The following is a 21,738-nucleotide window of genomic DNA, read 5'->3' as shown; positions in this document are numbered from 1 at the left end:
GACAGACCTGGGAATTGAAATATTTTCTCACTTGTAGCACTCAGTGCTGCTATTGCATGTCGTAGGAGCTGGATGTAATGAAGTGTTGCCCCAATATCACTGAGGGAAACTGTTTCAGCGCACAGATCAGACAAGTGTGTATTTGTGACTTTCCCCTTTTGCAGTTTCTGAGATAGTTACAATAAAACATAGAACATAGAACATAGAACATTACAGCGCAGAACAGGCCCTTCGGCCCACGATGTTGCGCCGACCAGTTACAAAAACAATGACCCACTAGCCTATACCAATCCCTTTTCGTCCATAAACCTATCCAGAGATCTCTTAAACGCCCCCAAACTAGACGCATTTACAACCGCAGCAGGCAGGGCATTCCAATCCCTCACCACCCGCTGGGTAAAGAACCTACCCCTGACATCCGTCCTGTAGCTACCCCCCCTTAATTTAAAGCCATGCCCCCTCGTGCTAGCTTTCTCCATCCGAGGAAAAAGGCTATCACTATCCACCCTATCTAAACTTCTAATCATCTTATATGTTTCAATAAGATCCCCTCTTAGCCGCCTTCTTTCCAACGAAAACAACCCTAAATCCCTCAGTCTCTCCTCATAGGACCTCCCCACCATACCAGGCAACATCCTAGTAAACCTCCTCTGCACCCTCTCCAACGCCTCCACATCCTTCTTGTAATGCGGGGACCAGAACTGCACACAGTACTCCAAGTGCGGCCGCACTAGAGTAGTGTACAGTTGCAACATTACACTGCGACTCCTAAATTCAATCCCCCTACCAATAAACGCCAAGACACCGTACGCCTTCTTAACAACCTTATCTACTTGATTCCCAACTTTCAGGGATCTATGTACACACACACCTAGATCCCTCTGTTCATCCACACTATTCAAAGTCCTCCCGTTAGCCCTATACTCGACACATCTGTTGCTCCTACCAAAGTGAATTACCTCACACTTCTCCGCATTAAATTCCATCCGCCACCTCTCGGCCCAGCTCTGCAACCTATCTGAGTCTCCCTGCAGACTATGACACCCTTCCTCACAATCTACCACACCTCCAATTTTGGTGTCATCAGCAAATTTACTAATCCACCCAACTATACCCTCATCCAGATCATTAATAAAAATTACAAACAACAGTGGCCCCAAAACAGATCCCTGAGGCACACCACTCGTAACTGTACTCCATGATGAATATTTACCATCCACCACCACCCTCTGTCTCCTATCTGATAGCCAATTCCTGATCCAACTTCCTAGATTACCCACAATCCCATACATCTGCATTTTCTGCAGAAGCCTACCATGGTGAACCTTATCGAACGCCTTACTAAAATCCATGTATACCACGTCAACTGCCTTGCCCCCATCCACCTCTTTGGTCACCTTCTCAAAAAACTCAATAAGGTTAGTAAGGCACGACCTACCCGCTACAAAACCATGCTGACTATTTCTAATCAATTCATTACACTCCAAATAACTATAAATCCTATCCCTAATAATTTTTTCTAAAACCTTGCCCACAACAGAAGTAAGACTCACCGGTCTATAATTCCCGGCAAAGTCTCTGTTCCCCTTCTTAAACAATGGGACAACATTCGCTATCCTCCAATCCTCCGGGACTAGCAAAGAATGTTAGAGAAGTAACCACTGCAAATTAACTGTTTCATTACAGAATGTGAGCATGGAGGCCATTCAGCCCATCATACTTGTGTTAACTAGCTGTAGAGAAGACTTTTAGCAAAGTCAAAATGAAGGGTCATAAGTATAAGATAGTCACTAATAAATCTAACAGGGAATCCAGGAAAAAACTCTTCAGCCAGATTGGTGGGAATGTGGAACTTACTATCCAATGGAGTGAATTAGGTGAATATCATCGATATATTTAAGCAGTATTTTTCTATAAGCACCCGAGGGAGAAAACGCATCGAAGGTTTTGCTGATCGGGTTAGATGAAGAAATGCAAATTCCAGGTTTGGCCTCAGCTGGGAGACTGGGTCAGGGGCAGGGAGCTCTCAACAGCATCACTCAAGGGATTGTCAGAGAAAACAAGCTTCTCCCCCATGCCAAGGTGACGATCCAACCAAGCAGTCGTATCGCACATGGACAGAGAGACAGGCCACAGCGTGGCCCAAAAAGTCCTCAATGGCAGAATGGGTGGAGGACTGCTGGGAATCTCACTGGCTGAGAAGATGGGAGAAGGCTGCAGTGGCAAGGTGGTCCTCGTCATTGTGGCTTGACACATGACTGAAATCTGATCATCAGCCTGTCAAGATCAAATGACAGTGCCCTACATTAAACAAAGTCATGCACAGATTTCTATCACTGTACATTTGCTAAGTGCCGGGGCGATGGGGAATTGGTGACAGGGACAGCGCTGTGAATCTGGGAGTCCCAAGTCAGTTTTGGGCGCTGCACCTGCGCAAAGATATTTTGGCCTTGGAGGGAGTGCAGAGGAGGTTTACTAGGCTGATGCCGGAGTTGAGGGGATTGAGCTATGAGGAGAGGCTGAATAAATTAGGCTTGTACTCGTTAGAGTTTAGAAGAATGAGGGGAGATCTCATTGAGACGTATAAGATGATGAATGGGATGGATAGGATAGAGGTGGAGAGACTCTTCCCGCTCAAAAAAGACAGTAGGATTAGGGGGCACAGCCTCAAGATAAAGGGGGGGCGGTTTAGAACGGAGTTGAGGAGGAACTTCTTCACTCAAAGGGTGGTGAATCTCTGGAATTCTCTGCCCGTTGAAGTGGTGGAGGCTGCCTCGCTAAATATTTTTAAGACGCGGGTTGATGGGTTCTTGATAAGAGAGGGGATTAAGGGTTATGGGGAGAGGGCGGGAAAGTGGAACTGAGCCACGACAGATCAGCCATGATCTTATTGAATGGCGGGGCAGGCTCGAAGGGCTAGATGGCCTACTCCTGCTCCTATTTCTTATGTTCTTATTATGTTCTTATGACACATGCAAGTTATTGGGTCAGGAGTGTCCTTGGGCAGCAGCATCTGTGACTGATCAGTTCTCCTCAGGATACCCTCTGCTCACCCCAAATAGAAAAGTAGCTAGAAAGGGGGAGCTAAAAACAAACTGTGCCACTTTCTCGCAGCTGGGGAACTGAGGCATCACCATCTCTGTGGTCAAAGATGGAAAATGTTTACATTTTGCCATTTGGAATGTTAGAACATGTGTAGATGATCCCGGCAGTGACTGTCCAAAAAGAACTATGATCGTATGCACATGAACTATCAAGACCCCAAATTGACGTCACTGATCTCAGTGAGACACAGCTCCCTGGGGAACAGCAACTGAATGTTCAAGCAGGGAGGTGGACCAAGTAAAACGGAAAAGTTGACAGGGAATCTCATATCCACAGAGTTTTCTCTCCATCCGGAATAGGATCTTGGATACACAGCCAGAACTCCCCAAACGTATAAATGAAAGACTCAGGTCACTTCACCAACAGTTCAGCTGGAATCAATGGGCCAATCTCATCAGCGCTTGTATCCTGATGCTTGATTCCAATGAAGATGTTGAGGAAAGGTTCTATTCTGATCTTGACAAAGTCCTCACTGTCCCAAAAGGAAAAAGGTCATTCTTCTGGGGAACTTCAATCCCAGGCTTGGCCATGACTCCGATGTCTGGTGAGGAACCGTTGGGAACATCGAGGTGGGAAAAGCCAATGCAAATGATGTCCTCCTGCTAACAAAGTGTGTTCAGCACAGCCTCATTATAACACAACACCTTCTTCCACCAGAACAAACACAAAACCACACAGAGGCATCCTGGATCAAAGCATTATCACCTCCTGGATTATTGCATGTTTCTGGTCAAATATCTAGGTGATGTCTGTAGCACTCGATCCATGCGAGGGACTGATGCTTCATCAACTTGTGTGATGAACATATCTAGACCCAAACGGCCAAGAGGGAAGAAGTCAATGCTTTAGCCCCAAAGCAGCTGCAGTCGGAGAGGGTTAATTTGTAAGATTGTGGAGAGGAAGTTGGAATGTGCAAATTCCAGTTCTTTCAAAGAACCTGCTCAGGTAAAATGGGCTGAATAGCCTCTTCCTGTGATGTGAGATTCTATGAGGGGATTTTATGGTGGTGATGAGAGTCTTGGCCAGAAGCAGAAAGCCAGTTAGAGACTGTGTACTTCCTTTAGGTAAGGCTCACTGAATTATCAATTAACAGGCTGTCAGCGGGCCTGCCATGGGGTCAGGATCCTCAAGGCAGGAAAGGTAAAGTTTTAAAGTTTAAAGTTTATTTATTAGTCACAAGCAGTCTTACATTAACATTGCAATGAAGTTACTGTGAAAATCCCCTCCTTGCCAAGAGCTGCTGGCCAATCAGAGGCCAGCTGTTCATTTTTTGCTCAGCAGTGCCTCCAGGGAGGTGGTGGCTACTGCTGGAAATGCAGCCTCCAGAGGCCCTGGATTACGGGGAACCCAAGCCAGAGGTCAGTGATGGCGAAAGGGGCTTTACAGGATCATGGGGAAGGGGAAATGGGCAACAGGGGCAGGGAGTTGGCTTTGAGTGGGCTCTCCCATTCCCAATTCCGGGCTCCAGAACCAGGCACTGAGTACCTTTATACGAGGACCCTCTGTGAGATTACGAGCTGCACTAGTTTTCTTATCCTGCTTCCCACATGGAGACCCCTCCCGCTGCCTGGATGAGATCCTTTAGTGGGTATTAATTGTCCATGGGCTTCAGTTTGTGGCAGGGTGGGATGGCTATCCATGTTTGGAGCAGGGTGCCCACCCGCCATCTTCCTGTCTGGTTAGATGCCCCTACCACCAGTCTCGCCATGGGGAAGGGCATTAAATACCACCCTTTGATTCTAAGCACTTTCTCTATGGTTGGTAATGCCATGCCACCATTTAGAAAATTGCAGAACAAGCATTTGTGTTGGATTTATTATTTGTTTGTCCCACAATTCCTATTCCGTGGAAACTGAGTCAAAACAAACATTCTGTGATCCTGGGAACAGTGTTCATTCCGTAGTCAGACTCGAGCTGTTAACCTGTTTTCTGCTCTTCTTCCTATTTAAGGCATTGAAAACTCTGCAGAAGCTGGAGGTCGTGAACTTTGGAGATTGCTTGGTTCGATCAATAGGAGCCTGTGCTATTGCAAAGTCCCTGCAGGATGGACTGAACAAACTGAAGGTAAGTCCATGAGTTCACCTCAATAACCCCCATCCATCTCACCGGGGCTCTGCTCCATATGCAGATTCGGGAGTGTAAGGAGGAGTTGAATCAAACAAAATACTCGTAGCTTTAAAAAGGTTTTGCTACAGCTACCAACCCCAGAATGTTCTTTAATATCTCCATTGAAGAAGAAACAGGAATGAAAGTTTTTAAACTAATCTGGGTTGGAACTGAGGACATTTTTTTTTGGCATGTTGAAGCTGGCTTATATAAACATACAAATTAGGAGGAGATCACTCAACGCCTCAAGCCTGCTTCGCCTGATCTGATCGCTCGACAATTCCTGCCTACTCCCAATAATCTTCAACCCCCTCATCAATCAAAAATCTCAATTTTAAAAACATTCAAAGATTCTGTTTCCCTGCCTTTGAGGAAGAGTGTTCCAGAGATCCATGATCTTCAGAGAGAAAGAGTTTCTTCTCATCTAATGAGCAACACCTTATTTTTAAACAGTGACATCTAGTTAGAGATACTCTGAGAGGAAATATCCTCTCCACATCTACCCTGGGGCAGCAGGATGGCACAGTGGTTAACACTGCTGCCTTACAGCGCCTGGGGCCTGGGTTCGATTCGCAGCTTGGGTCACCCTCTTCCAAATCTGCACATTCTCCCCATGTCAGCATAGGTTTCCTCTAGGTGCTCCAGTTCCCTCCCACAATCTGAAAGGTGTGCTGGTTAGGTGCATTGGCTATGCTAAATTCTCCCTCAGTGTACCCAAACAGGTGCCAGGGTGTGGCGACTAGGGGATTTTCACAGTAACTTCATTACTGTGTAAGCCTATTTGTCACACTAAAGAATAAACTTGAGCTGACAATACCCTCAAAATTTTAAAGGTTTCGATTAAGTCACCTCTTATTTTTCTATCCAGTGGGTACAAGCCTAACCACTCCAATCTTTTCTCATAAGATAACCCCACTCATTCCTGGTATTAGTGTGCTAAACCTTCTCTGAACTGCTTCTAATGCATCTACATCTTTCCATAGATAAGGGGACCAATACTGTACATAAAAATCCATGTATGGTCTCACCTGTGCAAAGGAAGCATAACTTCCCTGCTTCTGCAATCAATTCCTCTCTCTTGGCAATCAGGCTAATTGCTCAGAATGTGCCTCAGTTGCAATCAGTCACCAATCCTAATGTGTAGAGACCAAAACGCTGGAACTCTCCTGATAAGACTCTGGCAAGTTTTAGACGCTTGGCTGAACTGATGTGCTCATCCACAATTGGATTGTCCGTGGAGGGTTCAGGTCAACGTGTGTTGACATCGGAAGTAATAGTGGCAGAAGTAACAATGTGGGATCCTCTGGCTGTAATTCACGCAGAATAACTATTTAAACCTCAGTGCCTCTCAGACTGGGTCAGTGCACTGCTAAACTCTCAATGCTGTGCTGCACATTCACAAATTAAGGACAGATGGTGCTGCCTGAGCACAGCCCACATCCCTCAAATCACATTTGTTTGTGTTATTACTGTACTTGTAAACATTTTCATGCAAAATAGCAACAGGAGGAGGTCATTCAGTCCCTTGAGCTTGTTCCACCATTTAATTAGATCACCCAGAGCTATTCATCAACTCCAGTTACCTGCCTCCTCTCAATATCCCTTAATTCCTAATTTAGGAAAGTCAATACAGATTCGTTAAAAACCAATTGGGTTTAACCAAGTTAATTGGGTTTTTTGATAAAGTAGCAAGGAGGGCCAATGAAGGTAATACAGCTGATGTGGTATACATGGACTTCCAGAAGACATTTGATAAAGTGCCACATAAATAGGCTTTTCAACAAAGTTATAGCCCATGGAATAAAAGGGATCTTAGCAGCATGGTGGCTGATTGGCAGGGAATGCAGTGCTGAACAGCTGTTTCTCAGACTACAGGAAGGTATGTGGTGGGGTTCGCCTGGGACTGGTGTAAGGGCCACTTCTTTTCTGGATCTCTATTCATGGTCTAGGCTGGGAGAAATTTCAAAATCCACTGTTGATATAAAACATGGAATGACTGTGAACAGTGAGGAGGATAGTGACTTCAAACAGGCACAGAGAAGCTGGTGGAACAGGTGGACGTGTGCAGCTGAGAACTGGGCTTGGGTTAAAATCTTGGACTCTGTCCTGAACAACACTCTGGGAGTAACTTCATCAAATCAGTCCTGGAACACGGCTCACCACCACCTTCTCAGGGACAATTAGGAAGGGCAATAAATGCTGCCCTGGCCAGAGATGCTCCGATCCTATAACGAGTAAAAGAAATGAACAAATCAGCAGAGAGCACCCATCCTCACATCTCAGAAGAAGTATTGTATTACTGACAATACAGCGCCCCCTCGCCGCCCCCTCGCTGCCCCACCGCGGCGTCACTCTGCGAGAGGAAACTGGAGCACCCGGAGGAAACCCACACAGACACGGGGAGAATGTGTAAACTCCACACAGACAGTCAGCCAAGCCGGGAATTGAACCTGGGCCCCTGGTGCTGTGAAGCAGCATTGCCAACCACTGTGCCATCCCACTGCCATATGTTCATGGGTAATAAGGGTTAAACAGCTTACCCTCACTCCCATGTTAAAAATGACAGAACATGTTGAATATACTGTTTCCACGTGTGTTCAAACAGTTAGTGCATTGAAATAAAATGAAGCTGATCTTATAGTCTTGCTTCTGGCACTTTAATGTTGCTCTAATATGAAATGATTTTCTCTTTGTACAACACTGTTGATGTTGATCACCTTCATGCTAACACTACAGCCTGATCATAGTTACTGCTGGAGAGGATGATGGAAAAATGTAGTGGCAAGGATTACCAGAACATCTGAGCAGTTTGCTGTTACATCCAGGACTTGAAGGCATACTGTGCACACATTAACACAGCAGAACCTAATTAGAAGGCAGCAAGCTGTTTGTCCCATATTTAAGAGTGGTGAAAGCACATTGCAACTTCTCAAATTCATTTTGTAGCTCTATAATTACTTGTAATAAGTCCAGCTTTCAGAATGTGATCCCAGAATAATAATTAACAATGCACTGGTTCCATGTCACCATGTGCTTGTCATAAGCCAAGCTTCATAAATAATGATCCATGTAAAACTTGGCAAACATGCTATTGTGTTTTAAGCCTTAAAGTGGTGGTTAGCAATTTCCTCACACTGAGTGGGGGACTCCCTGAAGCTACTGATGCATTCCTGTGTCCTGTGCCCACAAATATTGACACGCTCCTGTACCCCATCCCGACTGTAAAGGGATCCTGAAAGTCTCTTTGAGTATTGGTGCCAATAGGCAGAATGGCAGCATTCTCAGCCTGTGTGGCAGTAAGTTGAAATTTCCCAATCTCTATTTGAGTTTCCCCTGCTGCACTGAGTTGTTAAATGGCTTTTGACAGTGGAAGCTGAGACATTGGCCCTCAGTTGCTGCATCATAGTTGAGTCCTCAAATGTTCTCATGAAGTTGGCTGCCACCTCCACTCTCTAAGCTGTGCATGAAGCCCGCTGTGCCAACATGGGGCTGGATTCTTCCCTGCTCCTGACAGTGACAGCAGGCTTTGTGGAAAGCGTGCCAATGCACCAAGCATTTGCTTGTGGCAGCCGTGGCTCAGCTGGTAACATTCTCACCTCTGAGTCAGAAGGTTGTGTGTTTACATCCCAGTCCAGGACGTGAGCACAAAGTCAAGGCTGATGCTGCCGTGCAGTGCTGAGAGAGTGCTGCACTGGTGCGGTGCCACCTTTCAAACTGAGGCTCTGACTGCTCTCTTCTTGGGCATAAAATATTCCATGGTACTGTTTTGAAGAAGAGTGAGGGAGTTATACCCAGGGTCCTCAATTTACTCCTCAATTAAAATCACAAACATACAGATTATGTGGTCATTATCACACTGCTGTTTGTGAGATCTTGTATTTCTTATATCATACTCATAAACACTTCAGAAGTACTTCATTGACTGTAACACACTTGAGATGCCCGGTGGTTGTGAAGGATGCTATACAAAAGTAAGTATTTCTGCCTATCAGCCTTTATACACTACCTCATTTGAGTTCTCTGCAGCAGAACGTGTCAACTCATCCTCCAGGGAGCTGGCACCTAAGCTGCCCTGTCCCTCTAAACCTTGTCGTAGCCCAGTCATGCCCCATGACTTATCACATGTGGATCCTGGGGGGATTCTCTGGTCTCACTGCAGTGAACAGCGACTTGGCTGAGTGCCAAATTCTCCACTCTGGTTTGCAGCGATGGCAGAGGATGTAGGTTCCAGCCCCCTGTCTCCAAGTTAACCTGTGAAGATTTCAGAGTCAATGGCTGTGATTGTGAAATCGAACAACAGCTTTCCTTCTTCAGCAGTGTCTTCTTCCTCGGAGACTCCATCTCCCACATCGTTCCCTGGCCAGGCAGCAGCTCCGGGATATCTGAAAACATAATGACAGGAGAGTGGGAAAGTATAGAATTGAACAATAGAACAGTTGCAGTAGGATGTCCTTCAATCCACTGAGTGCTTGTCAACTCTCTGCATGAGTAACTCAGCCTGTTAGGGAAAGGGGCTGGGGTTAAGCAGTTCAGGCTAGTGTTTAGGTGGTGTTAACCTCACATGAGCTTGGGTAACCCGGTGGTGCTTTTAGGCCTGAATTTTACTGTACAATCATTGTATTAGCCAGAGCACCAGGTCTGTCTACTGCCTCCATTACTTTAAATGGGCGAGGAGTCATCACATTTTTAAATTCCAGCACTCCATTGCCACGGCCTCCCAAAGTTTACAGTTCTGTAGCCTTTCATCAGAACTGGGAAAAAGTTACGGATGTAACAGGCAGGATACAAGTGAAGGGGCAGGGAAAGGCATGAGAGGGGGTAAAAGCAAAGAATAAAGAACAGGACAGCACAGGAACAGGCCTTTCAGCCCTCCAAGCCTGCACCAATCACATTGTCCAATCTAGACCAACCGCTTCTATCCCTCTATTCCCCGTCTGTTCATGTGCCTATCCGGACAAGTCTTAAATGTGGCTAATGTATCTGCTTTAACCATCTCACTTGGCAGTGCATTCCAGGCCCTCACCACCCTCTGTGTAAAAAAAACGTCCCCCGCACATCTCCACTGAACCTTTCTCCTCTCTTGAACTTGTGCCCCCTTGTAATTGTCATTTCTTCCCCTGGGAAAAAGTTTCCAACTATTCACCTTATCCATACCCCTCACAATTTTATAATCTCCTATCAGGTGGCCCCTCAGCCTCTGTCTTTCCAGGGAGAACAATCCCAATTTATTCAATCTCTCCTCGTAACTAATATCCTCCATACCAGGCAACATCCTGGTAAACCTTTCTGCATTCTCTCCAAAGCCTCCACATTCTGGTAGTGTGGCGACCAGAATTGGACGCAGTATTCCAAATGTGGGCTAACCAATGTTTTATATAACTGTCACAGAATTTGCCAATTTTTATACTCAATGTCCCATCCAATGAAAGGATACGGCATGCTTCCCTTCTCCACCACCTGTGCTGTCACTTGTAAGGATCTGTGGACCTGCACGCCCAGATCTCTCTGTGTCTAAACTCCTGATGGCTCTGCCATTTAAAGCAGGGGGGAAGGTGTATGAAAAGATGGAAGGCAGGCAGTTAAATAATAAAAGGGGTGAGGCTACAAGACAAAGGTGATGGAACAAGTAAAGGAATGATCTAGAGGAGGATTGATGGTAATAATAAATTGCCAATAGCTGCAGCCCAAAAAATATCCGTGCAATGGTCATGACCTGAAATGATTGAGCATTGAGTCCAGAAGGATGTAAACATGACAAACATATTTATTATTGGCCCAATGTCACTGCGTATTATTCTGTCTGCGCATTCAGACTCCTGGGTAGAATCAGCAGATGTTTTGTGTAAACTCCACTGCATTAATCTGAATGGGGACCACAATTTGAGGCTGTGTTTTTCAAGATGTTCATCTGCAAGAACTTTGAATTAAATGTACTTGACATTTCCCTCCAAAACATTTAGGATAATGTGTCAGTTTATCAGAAAGCAGTCCTGTGATGCAGTCAGTCTGCAACAGTCAAATACAAAGGACACTGAGTGTGGAATTCACGGAAAATCATTCACAGGTATATTTTGATATTTTTAATGGCATTGTTAGAATTCAGACTTTCTCCATCAACTCTCTTGACAGTATGTGTCACAATCACTGCAAGACACATCCGTCGAGTACCCACAACTCACAGGGATAGCACAGTGGTTACTCCTGCTGCCTCACAGTGCCAGGGACCCGGGTTCAGTTCCGGCCTCAGGTCACTGTCTGTCTGGAGTTTGCACATTCTTCCTGTATCTGTTTCTCTCGTGAACTGAAACTTGTAACTTAATGTGTGAAAAGTGCGCCAATAGTACTCAACTCAATATCCAAGGATGTGCTTTAATCACATTAATACTTCCCAGAAGTGACCTGGGCTGCCAATGACATACTCCCATGTGCAAGAACTCTTACCATCTAATTTTCAATCCCCGCTTATCTCAGCACAGACAAGAAACTGAGTGGACCAAGATGTGCTTATAAACTTAATCAGCATTATGTGACCATGCTTGGTGTCATTCTGATTCTTGGCCACTCAATTCCCAGTTAATTTATTGATAAATATACAATAATGAAATCACTGTCACAATGATTTTTTCTTAAGCATTGTCACTCATGGGGGCACAGAACTCCCATCCCACAGCAGAAAATGAGCCAAAAACAAAATGATCCTGTCTAATACTGGAAAAGTTAACATTTTAAGTATGGGGGCGTGTTTTCAAGTCTCTAATCCAATCTGAAGGCTCTGTTAGTTATAATCCAGCCCCCCTGAGCTTTGCGATTTCAGTTTGATATCATTCAGGCTCTTGATTGGATTATCGCTCAGTAATTACGCTTCGTTAACCATTTTAGTTGTGGGATTGTAACAGAGAAAAGGCTAAAGTGCAAGTGAGCCCATTAGTTGTAAAATAAGTGGCATCTGCTGTATATCCCACACAAGTCGCCTTTTGACAGCTGCTGCGTACAACCAACACGCATGTTTATTCTGGGCCTTAATAAAGCACAAGAGCCACATTAGTGCTGGTGCCTTTTTAGCACCTTTTCCCCTTACCTGTAGGAATGTACAGCAGTATTTACAGAGTTTCAATGAAATTAATATTCCAAAATGGTGGCTGTTTTCTGTTCCCAGTGTAAGTAGAAAGAGCTTCATGTTTGTAGGTGTCCTGATCACCAACAACCTGTCCTGGTCCCCCCATGCTGACACTATAGTTAAGAAAGCCCACCAACACTGCTACTTTCTCAGAAGACTAAGGAAATTTGGCATGTCAACTATGACTGTCACCAACTTTTACAGATGCACCTTACTGGTTGTATCACAGCTTGGTATGTGTTCCTGCTCTGTGCAAGACCGCAAGGAACTACAAAAGGTCGTGAATGTAGCCCAAACCATCACGCAAACCAGCCTCCCATCCCTTAACTTTGTCTACACTTCCCGTCACCTGGGCAAAGTGCCCAGCATAATTAAGGACCCCACGCACCCCTGACATTCTCTCTTCCACCTTCTTCCTTTGGGAAAAAGATACAAAAGTCTGAGGACACGTACCAACCGACTCAAAAACAGCTTCTTCCCTGCTGCAGATTTTTGAATGGACCTACCTTGCATTAAATTGATCGTTCTCTACACCCTAGCTATGGTTGTAACACTACATTCTGTTCTGTCTTTTCCTTCCCTATGAACAGTATGTTTTGCCTGTATAGCCTGCAAGGAGCAAAACTTTTCATTGTATATTAATACACATGACAATAATAAATCAAATCAAATTGAATCAAATAAAGGAATGTTCTGTATCTAGGAAGTTTGCTTACATAAGAGGAAGGTAACTTAGTTATCAGGTCATTAATTTCTCCTGTCCAGTTGATGTCTCTGTGATATTTAGAGCTGGAAATTCTGCTCTGTAGTTTCAGAAAGGCATCACAGTTCGTCCAGCATGTCCCCCACATGATGCACCATGCTGTCAGGGTGGTAGTGCTGTATGTGCACAGGAAGCTTCCCAGTTGATCAGATGGTAACAACTGATTTGATGTCTGTTTATGAAACGCAAACCATATTTGGGAGGCATGCTTAGTAAGTTTGCAGATGACACCAAGATTGATGACATAGTGGACAATGAAGAAGGTTATCTCGGATTGCAGTGGAATCTTGATCAATTGAGTCAGTGGGCTGACGAATAGCAAATTGAGTTTAATTTAGATAAATGCAAGGTGATGTATTTTGGTAGATTGAACTAGGGCAGGACTTACTCAGTTAATAGTAAGGCACTGGGGAGAGTTACAAAGCAAAGAGATCTAGAGGTGTGTGTTCATAGCTCCTTGAAAGTGGAGTCAGAGGTGGTCAGAGCAGTGAAGAAGGCATTTGGCATGCTTGGTATCATTGGTCAGAACATAGAATACAGGAATTGGGATATCTTGTTGAAGTTGTACAAGACATTGGGAAGACGAACTTGGAATACTGTGTTCAGTTCTGGTCACTCTATTATGGGAAGGATATTATTAAACTAGATAGAGTTGAGAAAAGATTCACTAGGATATTACCGGGTCTTGATGGTCTGAGTTATAAGCAGAGGCTGGATAGACTGGGACTTCTTTCTCTGGGGTGTAGGAGACTGAGGGGTGATATTATAGAGGTCTATAAAATAATGAGGGGCATGGATCAGCTTGATAGTCAATATTTTTTTCCAAAGGTAGAGGAGTCTAAAACTAGAGGGCATAGATTTAAAGTGAGAGGGGAGAGTTACAAGTGTCCAGAGGGGCAATTTTTTTCACGCAGACGGTGGTGAGTGTCAGGAACAAGGGGTAGTGGTAGAGGCGGGTACAATTTTGTCTTTTAAAAACCAGTTTCATGGGTAGGATTGGTATGCAGAGATATGGGCCAAATGCGGGACTAGCTTAGGGGTTTAAAAAAAAGGGCGGCATGGACAAGTTGGGCCGAAGGGCTTGTTTCCATGTAAACATCTATGACTCTATGACTTTATGTGGGTCCAGTGAATACAAACACTGCCCACTCACAATAGAACATGCATTCAGCTGCCTGAGGAAATCCGCATTCGTGCAAAAAGGTTCAACCATCTAATTTGGAGGGAAGGTAATTTAGACCAAAAACTGCTGAGTGCTGTGGAGTGTTTTTGAAGGCATTGGGGTGAATTGCTGGGTTTGACAGAGGGTGTTGCTGCATCCTTACAGTTAAGACAGAGGATTTGGTGACTTGGTCACACAAAGGCTGTGATATGGGTCTGCAACGTGAGAGAGAGAGATGGACAGTTGCTGCAGGAAGGGGGATCTTTATCCCGGTGCAGAGGGACCTCGGGGTCCTTGTGCATGAGTCGCAAAAACCCAGCTTGCAGGTGCAGCAGGTGGTCAGGAAGGCGAATGGGATGCTGGCCTTCATAGCGAGGGGGATTGAATATAAAAGTAGGGAGGTCTTGCTGCAGCTGTATAGGGCACTGGTGAGGCCGCAGCTGGAGTACTGTGTGCAGTTTTGGGCGCCGCACCTGCGCAAGGATATTTTGGCCCTGGAGGGAGTGCAGAGGAGGTTTACTAGGCTGATACCGGAGTTGAGGGGATTGAGCTATGAGGAGAGGCTGAATAAACTAGGCTTGTACTCGTTAGAGTTTAGAAGAATGAGGGGAGATCTCATTGAGACGTATAAGATGATGAATGGGATGGATAGGATAGAGGTGGAGAGACTCTTCCCGCTCAAAAAAGACAGTAGGACTAGGGGGCACAGCCTCAAGATAAAGGGGAGGCGGTTTAGAACGGAGTTGAGGAGGAACTTCTTCACTCAAAGGGTGGTGAATCTCTGGAATTCTCTGCCCGTTGAAGTGGTGGAGGCTGCCTCGCTAAATATTTTTAAGAAGCGGGTTGATGGGTTTTTGATAAGAGAAGGGATTAAGGGTTATGGGGAGAGGGCGGGAAAGTGGAACTGAGCCACGACAGATCAGCCATGATCTTATTGAATGGCGGGGCAGGCTCAAAGGGCTAAATGGCCTACTCCTGCTCCTATTTCTTATGTTCTTATGTTCTTATGTTCTTTATCTGGAGACGGGAGGTAGGATGTTTCTTCAGTACCTTTGCTCCAGAGGGGTTGCCCATGAGTGCCAACTCAGACCTGGTTTCCTTAGAACCGTCCTCAACGTCATCACTCCATTATGCCAACCTTGCATTCACCTGCAATGTCCCATCACAGCATGCCGTTAGCCAGTATATTACAATAAAAGACATCAGCAAAAACTTTGCCTTTACATCTTTATTAATATCCAATCATAGAAGCAATAATTATCTTCACTCACAACCTATTGACCTCCTTCACGAAAGCTGTATCCATGACCCTATCAGCCTTTCTTCTCTTTTCCCTGTTCCACTAGCTCTTGCAGCCAGTATCAGTAATAGGCAGGCGGCAGCGCCACTGCCTCCTAATCAGCGCAGCCTCCCGTTTAGAGAGGCAGGCAAAATGCACTGAGTGTTGTCAGCACATGGAGCAGGGATTCTGAGCACTTGGCTAACCAGTAGCAGAGGCCCCACATAGCCAATTGCTACAATCACTTCAAGGCAGCAGCATGGAGTTTGTGTGCTGACGGCCTCGACAGGCCTGGGCAAGTCACAAATCCAAAAAGAAGCTTGAATGAGTTTTCAGTCTGAGATCATTTCTAATCTGTTGCATTGTTGATGTGGCCGTGTGTATTTGAAGAAAAAGTTTCTTGCAATTCAAACAAAAAATGTGCATGTCAGGAAAGAGTTAATGCAATATGAGGAGCTGAGGACAGGTCCAACTGGCCACGTGAACAATTAAAGTAGTTCAGAACTCAGAATGAAGGAAGGGGCTGTGTTGTGGGGTAAAATCAAGACAACCAGTACTGTCTTAACTTTAAACAACGAGGCAGATATCTCTGTAACATCTATTCAAAGAAAAACAAGCAGCTGCAAGGAGATTAGATGGAGAGACTCTTCCCGCTCAGAAAGGACAGTAGGACTAGGGGGCACAGCCTCAAGATAAAGGGGGGGCGGTTTAGAACGGAGTTGAGGAGGAACTTCTTCACTCAAAGGGTGGTGAATCTCTGGAATTCTCTGCCCATTGAAGTGGTGGAGGCTGCCTCGCTAAATATTTTTAAGAAGCGGGTTGATAGGTTTTTGATAAGAGAGGGGATTAAGGGTTATGGGGAGAGGGCGGGAAAGTGGAACTGAGCCACGACAGATCAGCCATGATCTTATTGAATGGTGGGGCAGGCTCAAAGGGCTAGATGGCCTACTCCTACTCCTATTTCTTATGTTCTTATGTTCTTATTACCAAAAAGGTTAAATAGCCCTGAGATAGAGCGACAGAATCTGTCCAATAAATCGAATGATACAGTCAAAAACAGATCAATTACAGATTTTTCTTATTAATCATTCCTGCCTTATATGAGCTTAAAATCAATTACATTTAGTATAGACATATCAGTAATAATCCCTCACATTCACCACAGCCAATTGCATTCTACCATCCAGCATCTCATTCATCCATTAAATCCGGACGCTAACTCCCATCTTGGCTATAGTCACTTCCCTGTTGCCTAGTTACCTTATACGCTTATTACAGGGGTCAAAGTGGATGTTCCCACCGGATCATTGCCAAACTGGACAGACACGTGATCCTGTGTCCGGGCATGTTTCAATCCTGAGTCTGGACAGTGAATATACCTATTCTTACATGTTGCAACATGTGTTCCCGCATCAGCAACTTTCTGGTATGAATGTTGCTAACTACAGGGTTTCCAGGACTTTGGTTCTGAACTATTCACCTTTACCATCATACCTTGCGGTAACCTGCTTTTGGCTGAAGTGAACAATGATTCATACAACACTTAAAATACATTAAAATATCAGCGTATATGCTTTAAATCATAATTAATTCTCTTACTTCATATGTGTAAACCATTGTCTCGTTAGCTTTTTAACTTGTTCCAAGAATCATTTAACTCTTTGCTGGTAGTCCTGTCAGTGTCTTAATGTTTTCTGTATAAAAACTTTATTAACTGGTTAGAAATCTCCCACATCAGGCTAAGTAAAAATCCACTACAGAACTACATACCAGGGATTACACATCATGAATTGTGTGATGATTGCAGTGATCCAGGGAGCTTTGCAAAATAAACATCTAAATCGGAATCCTGGCTGGTGTATGGCCTGAAGTGTATTTGGATGCAGACAGTCCACAACCCTTTTATGGTTGATCCTTTGAAAGTGTCTCTCTTCCCCTGACTCATTACAATTATCCAGCAGTGTGGACAAGTGATGCCTTTACTATCTGCTTATTAGGGACAGACTGGCAAAGAGACAGTTGGCTTAAGTACACACATTTCATAGTTGTCAGTCCAAGCTGGAGGTCTGGCATTGCACTGTCTGTTTCTCAGCTGATATATCGATGGACAAGGGCAGGGTGGTGAGGAAAATGGCTTTGGTTTCATATTAACCAAGTACTGACCTGTGTAAATGCTCCTTACGCTATAAGGAACAATGATTCTCATCAAGTTTTGGACAGAATTGGTGTTTGGATTGAAAAGCAGTCATGTATTAAAGTTCCTTTCTGGGCATGCTGTAGTCATGTGACTGGAGGCAGCCATGTTATGTTCAGTTCCAATAAAGACAGGTGCCAAAACCCTTCATCCCGATTGGCGACTGGGATTCTCTGGTGTTACTGACGGGGATGGAGTTTTGGCTGGAATGCCACTGGCAGGAGGGTGACTGTGGATGAGAATCTTGCTCATAGTGCAAGAAACATTGTACTTTTTGAGTTTATAACAATTGGTATTCTAGAAGATTCCAATGTAATCTTGTCTCTCTTCACACTACCTTTCCTCCTCCCATACACTTGACCTAATTCCTAACCACCATTACTGACCCTCTGGGGCTGACTGCTGGTTTTACTGGGGTACAGAGAGACATGAAAGGACTTTTCTCTAGCTCTACAGGAAGAGTTTCAGTTCTTGCTCCCTATCGTCTCTTCCTCAGTTTGAGTGACATATTTCCAGTGAGAAAGTCAGGGCAAGTCTCTTCACCCAGAGAGTGGTTAGAATGTAGAACGTGGAGCAGTTGAGGCAAATAGTAAAAATGGATCGAAGGGGAAACTGAGGGAGATGGAATATAATATCAATATGGTGAGATTAATAGGGTGGAAGAAGGCTCATGGGGAGCATAAAAACCAGACTAGATCATTTGGGCTGTGTGGCCTATTTTTGTTCTGACACAATGGATGGTCTTGGAAAATGGTCTATTAACAGAAATCATGTTTTCCCTAACTCTGCTTCTCATCAAGCTGCCCAAGTAAACAGGGTGTGAAAGACAGCTCGGCATAAACCAGGAGTATAGCTGAAAGTCCTCACCAGCTCCAACATCACTGCATCCTTCCAGTTAGAAGGATAAAGGCAAAAAAAACTCTGTGGAACCTGTGCTTGTGTTACTCAATTCTGTTTGTAATTAAGGAGAAACTTGGCAGATTTCCTTTTATTTTGCTAGTATGGACAGTCATTTCCCTAGCCAGTTCAGAACTGAACTTATTTCTTAGCACTTATTTTCCCCGTTTTACCGGTGTTCCATTTTCAAATATACAAGACCCAAATGGAGCAATGCACCGTGGGGGCCTATTTCCCAACTTAAGCAGAAAACCTTTAGAAATTGGGACCAGGATGTAAATGGCAGAGCAGGAAATGTTCCAAACTGACTTTAACCACCATAGCATGGATTTGATAAGGGAGGCACATGGGCATGGGCATAAATTATTTCCACAATCAACACTCCAACAATGGCCTTATGGGACAGGGGTGCTTAGTCAAGCGGGCATACCCCTGGCACTCACTGGTAACAGTGGTAAGGTATGAGGCAGATAGAGTGTTATCTGGCCATCATCACTGAAGGTGTTGGGAGAAGCACTGAGCAGGTGAGGTTTGGCTAAGGAAGGGCATGATGAGTTCTTCGGTTAAAATACATTCCTTTCGTGAAATAGAGTACAGCAATTTAAAGAGTGAAGTTAATGCTGCAAAAAGGAGCTAGACAGATTTTTAATTGGTAATTGGTTGAAGGGTTATGGGGAGAAGGCAGAAAAATGGGAATGAGGAGCATATCAGCCATGATCAAATGGTAGAGCAAATGGCCTAATTCTGCTCCTATATCTTATGAACTTATGGATTTATGAAAATCCAGTAGACAATCACAGAGCAACCAGAATATTATAAAAACCATGAATGAGCAGCTCAGGAAAGTGAACTAATTTCTCCCCCAGGTAGTGACCTGAATTTCCTGTGTATTGAATAGGAGCTGAATCTTTCCTATGGGGAAATAAAGAAAGAAGCAGCGAATGAGGTGGTCAAGGCCCTGGCATCCAAGGAGCACCTGCAGAAAGTCGATTTAAATGGTGAGTGCTTATTTGGGCTGTTTGATGTTGAATGATTTTCGGACAGTGCACCTGTACCATGACTGATCACAACTGCCCTGCAGCTCTGTCTGAACTCAGCATAATAGATCCAATTTGATTGCATTATGTAAGAACGCAATACTGTCTGTGCATTGCATTGACACAAAACCAGCAGTATAACCAGAGAACAAAGGTGCACTTCTCTCAAAGGGCACCCTTGAGTGGATATTTCTGGAGCCCAGTTTCCTCTGAACTTTTCAATCCCCTTTCCAGAGTTTCCAGAGTGGCTGAAGATTCTTATGGCAAAATGATCTTGAAAATTCCATGCTATTCCTCACTGTGGGAGCAATGCTCTTAGTAAATATGGGAATCTCTGAAGAGATGGGAATACTGTCCCGCACACTACTCCACTCTATCCTCTAACATGATATTAAACCATAAGTAGGTACATTTCCTGCTGATCATTCACTTTCACAAAAGAATAGACATGAAGACAGAAGAACAGGAGGAGCCATTTAGCCAATTCAGATCTTGGTTGATCTGTGATCCAACTCCATTTATCCATCCTTTAATATCTTTGGTTAACAGTGTGAAGATAGTGTTGCTAAAGTTAGTGACTAGTTCAAGATGCACCCATGATCTTATTAGTGTTTTACTTGAGACTGGAGAATTCCACTTGTGCTGTGTTTGGCTGATGGGGAGTTGAACTTGCCAAATACATGCTTCTCTTTTGATGTATAATTCATTTCCTGGGTTTCCAATTCAATTTGGACTTTCTATGAGTCAAAGGTTGACTCAAACTGTTGCCTGCTCTCCACACAATCAGGAGCTCTGAACCATTTACTATAACACTGTTTTTACCGGCAATGTTTTTGCAAAATAAAACATCCCCACAGTGGAGTCTGTGTGAGGACGATAGAGATAAATAGTCTCTCGCATGCAGACATGTGAATTCTGACAGACTGTGGGACTTAGCTTTTGGGAAAATGAAAGGTCACAAGTTAAATAAGTTAGCTGTCTGAGTGTAGTCCCAGTGGGAATCTAGATATCCACAGTGCTGTTCATGACTTTACAATAGTGTGGAATCTTTCTATTAAAGGACATTTGACATCTGCAGGAAAGTCAAGTCTTAGCGAAAACTGTGTGTTATTTTTCTTCTATCAAGTTTTCGAAAGTTAAATAATTTTTTTTCATTTTACGGGATGTGGGCATTGCTCGTAACACCAGCATTTATTGCCCATCCCTAGTTGCCCTTGAGAAGGTGGTCGTGAGCTGCCTCCTTAAACCACTGCAGTCCCTGAGATGTCGATACTCACTTAGGGAGAGAATTCCAGGATTTTGACCCTGCAACAGTGAAGGAATGGCGATATATTTCCAAATCAGGATGATGAGTGACTTGGAGGAAACCTCCAAGGTGGTGATGTTCCCAGGTACCTGCTGCTCTTATCCTTCTTGATGGTGGTGGTCATGGGTTTGGAAGGTACTGCCTAAGGAACCTTTGAGTTCTTTCAGTGCATCTTGTAGATGGTACATGGCTGCCACTGTTTGTTGGTGATGGAGGGATCGATTCTTTTAGAAGTGGGGCTGCTTTGTCCTGGATGGTGCTGATGTTCTCAAATGTTGTTGGAGCTGTGGAGCTGTACCCATCCAGGCAAGTTGTGAGTAGTCCATTTAACTCCTGACTTGTGCCTTGTAGATGGTGGACAGGTTTTGGCAGTCAAGAGGTGAATTAGTTGCTGTAGACCCTCAGCCTCTGGCCTGCTCTGGTAGCTACAGAATTTATACGGTGAATCCAGTTCAGTTTCCAATCAAAAGTAACCCCCCAGAATAGTGAGAGATTCAATGATGATAAATCCATTGAATGTATCAGGGCAATGGTTAGTTCAGTCCTCTCTTATTGGAGATAAGAACATAAGAACATAAGAAATAGGAGCAGGAGTAGGCCATCTAGCCCTTCGAGCCTGCCCCGCCATTCAATAAGATCATGGCTGATCTGTTGTGGCTCAGTTCCACTTTCCCGCTTTCTCCCCAAAACCCTTAATTCCCCTGTCTATCAGAAACCTATCTACCCGTGTCTTAAATATATTTAGCAAGGTAGCCTCCACCACTTCAACGGG

General features: G+C 44.4%; 1 protein-coding gene across 1 annotated transcript in view; it reads left to right on the top strand.

Moving 5' to 3' along the window:
• Nucleotides 1–21,738, top strand: part of LOC145356556 (ran GTPase-activating protein 1-like) — a 389,212-nt gene that overhangs the window by 351,867 nt on the left and 15,607 nt on the right. Inside the window, exons 7-8 of the mRNA XM_080209327.1 lie at nucleotides 5,056–5,169; nucleotides 19,522–19,640. Of these exons, the coding sequence (XP_080065453.1) occupies nucleotides 5,056–5,169; nucleotides 19,522–19,640 (233 nt within the window). The remainder of the gene's footprint in view (nucleotides 1–5,055; nucleotides 5,170–19,521; nucleotides 19,641–21,738) is intronic.

This window comes from Carcharhinus amblyrhynchos, chromosome 21 (genome assembly GCF_965287045.1).
Source record: "Carcharhinus amblyrhynchos chromosome 21, sCarAmb.v2.hapA, whole genome shotgun sequence".
NCBI lineage: Eukaryota > Metazoa > Chordata > Chondrichthyes > Carcharhiniformes > Carcharhinidae > Carcharhinus > Carcharhinus amblyrhynchos.
The sequence above is the reverse complement of the archived record's forward strand: the minus strand, read 5'-3'. Positions and strand labels throughout refer to the sequence as shown.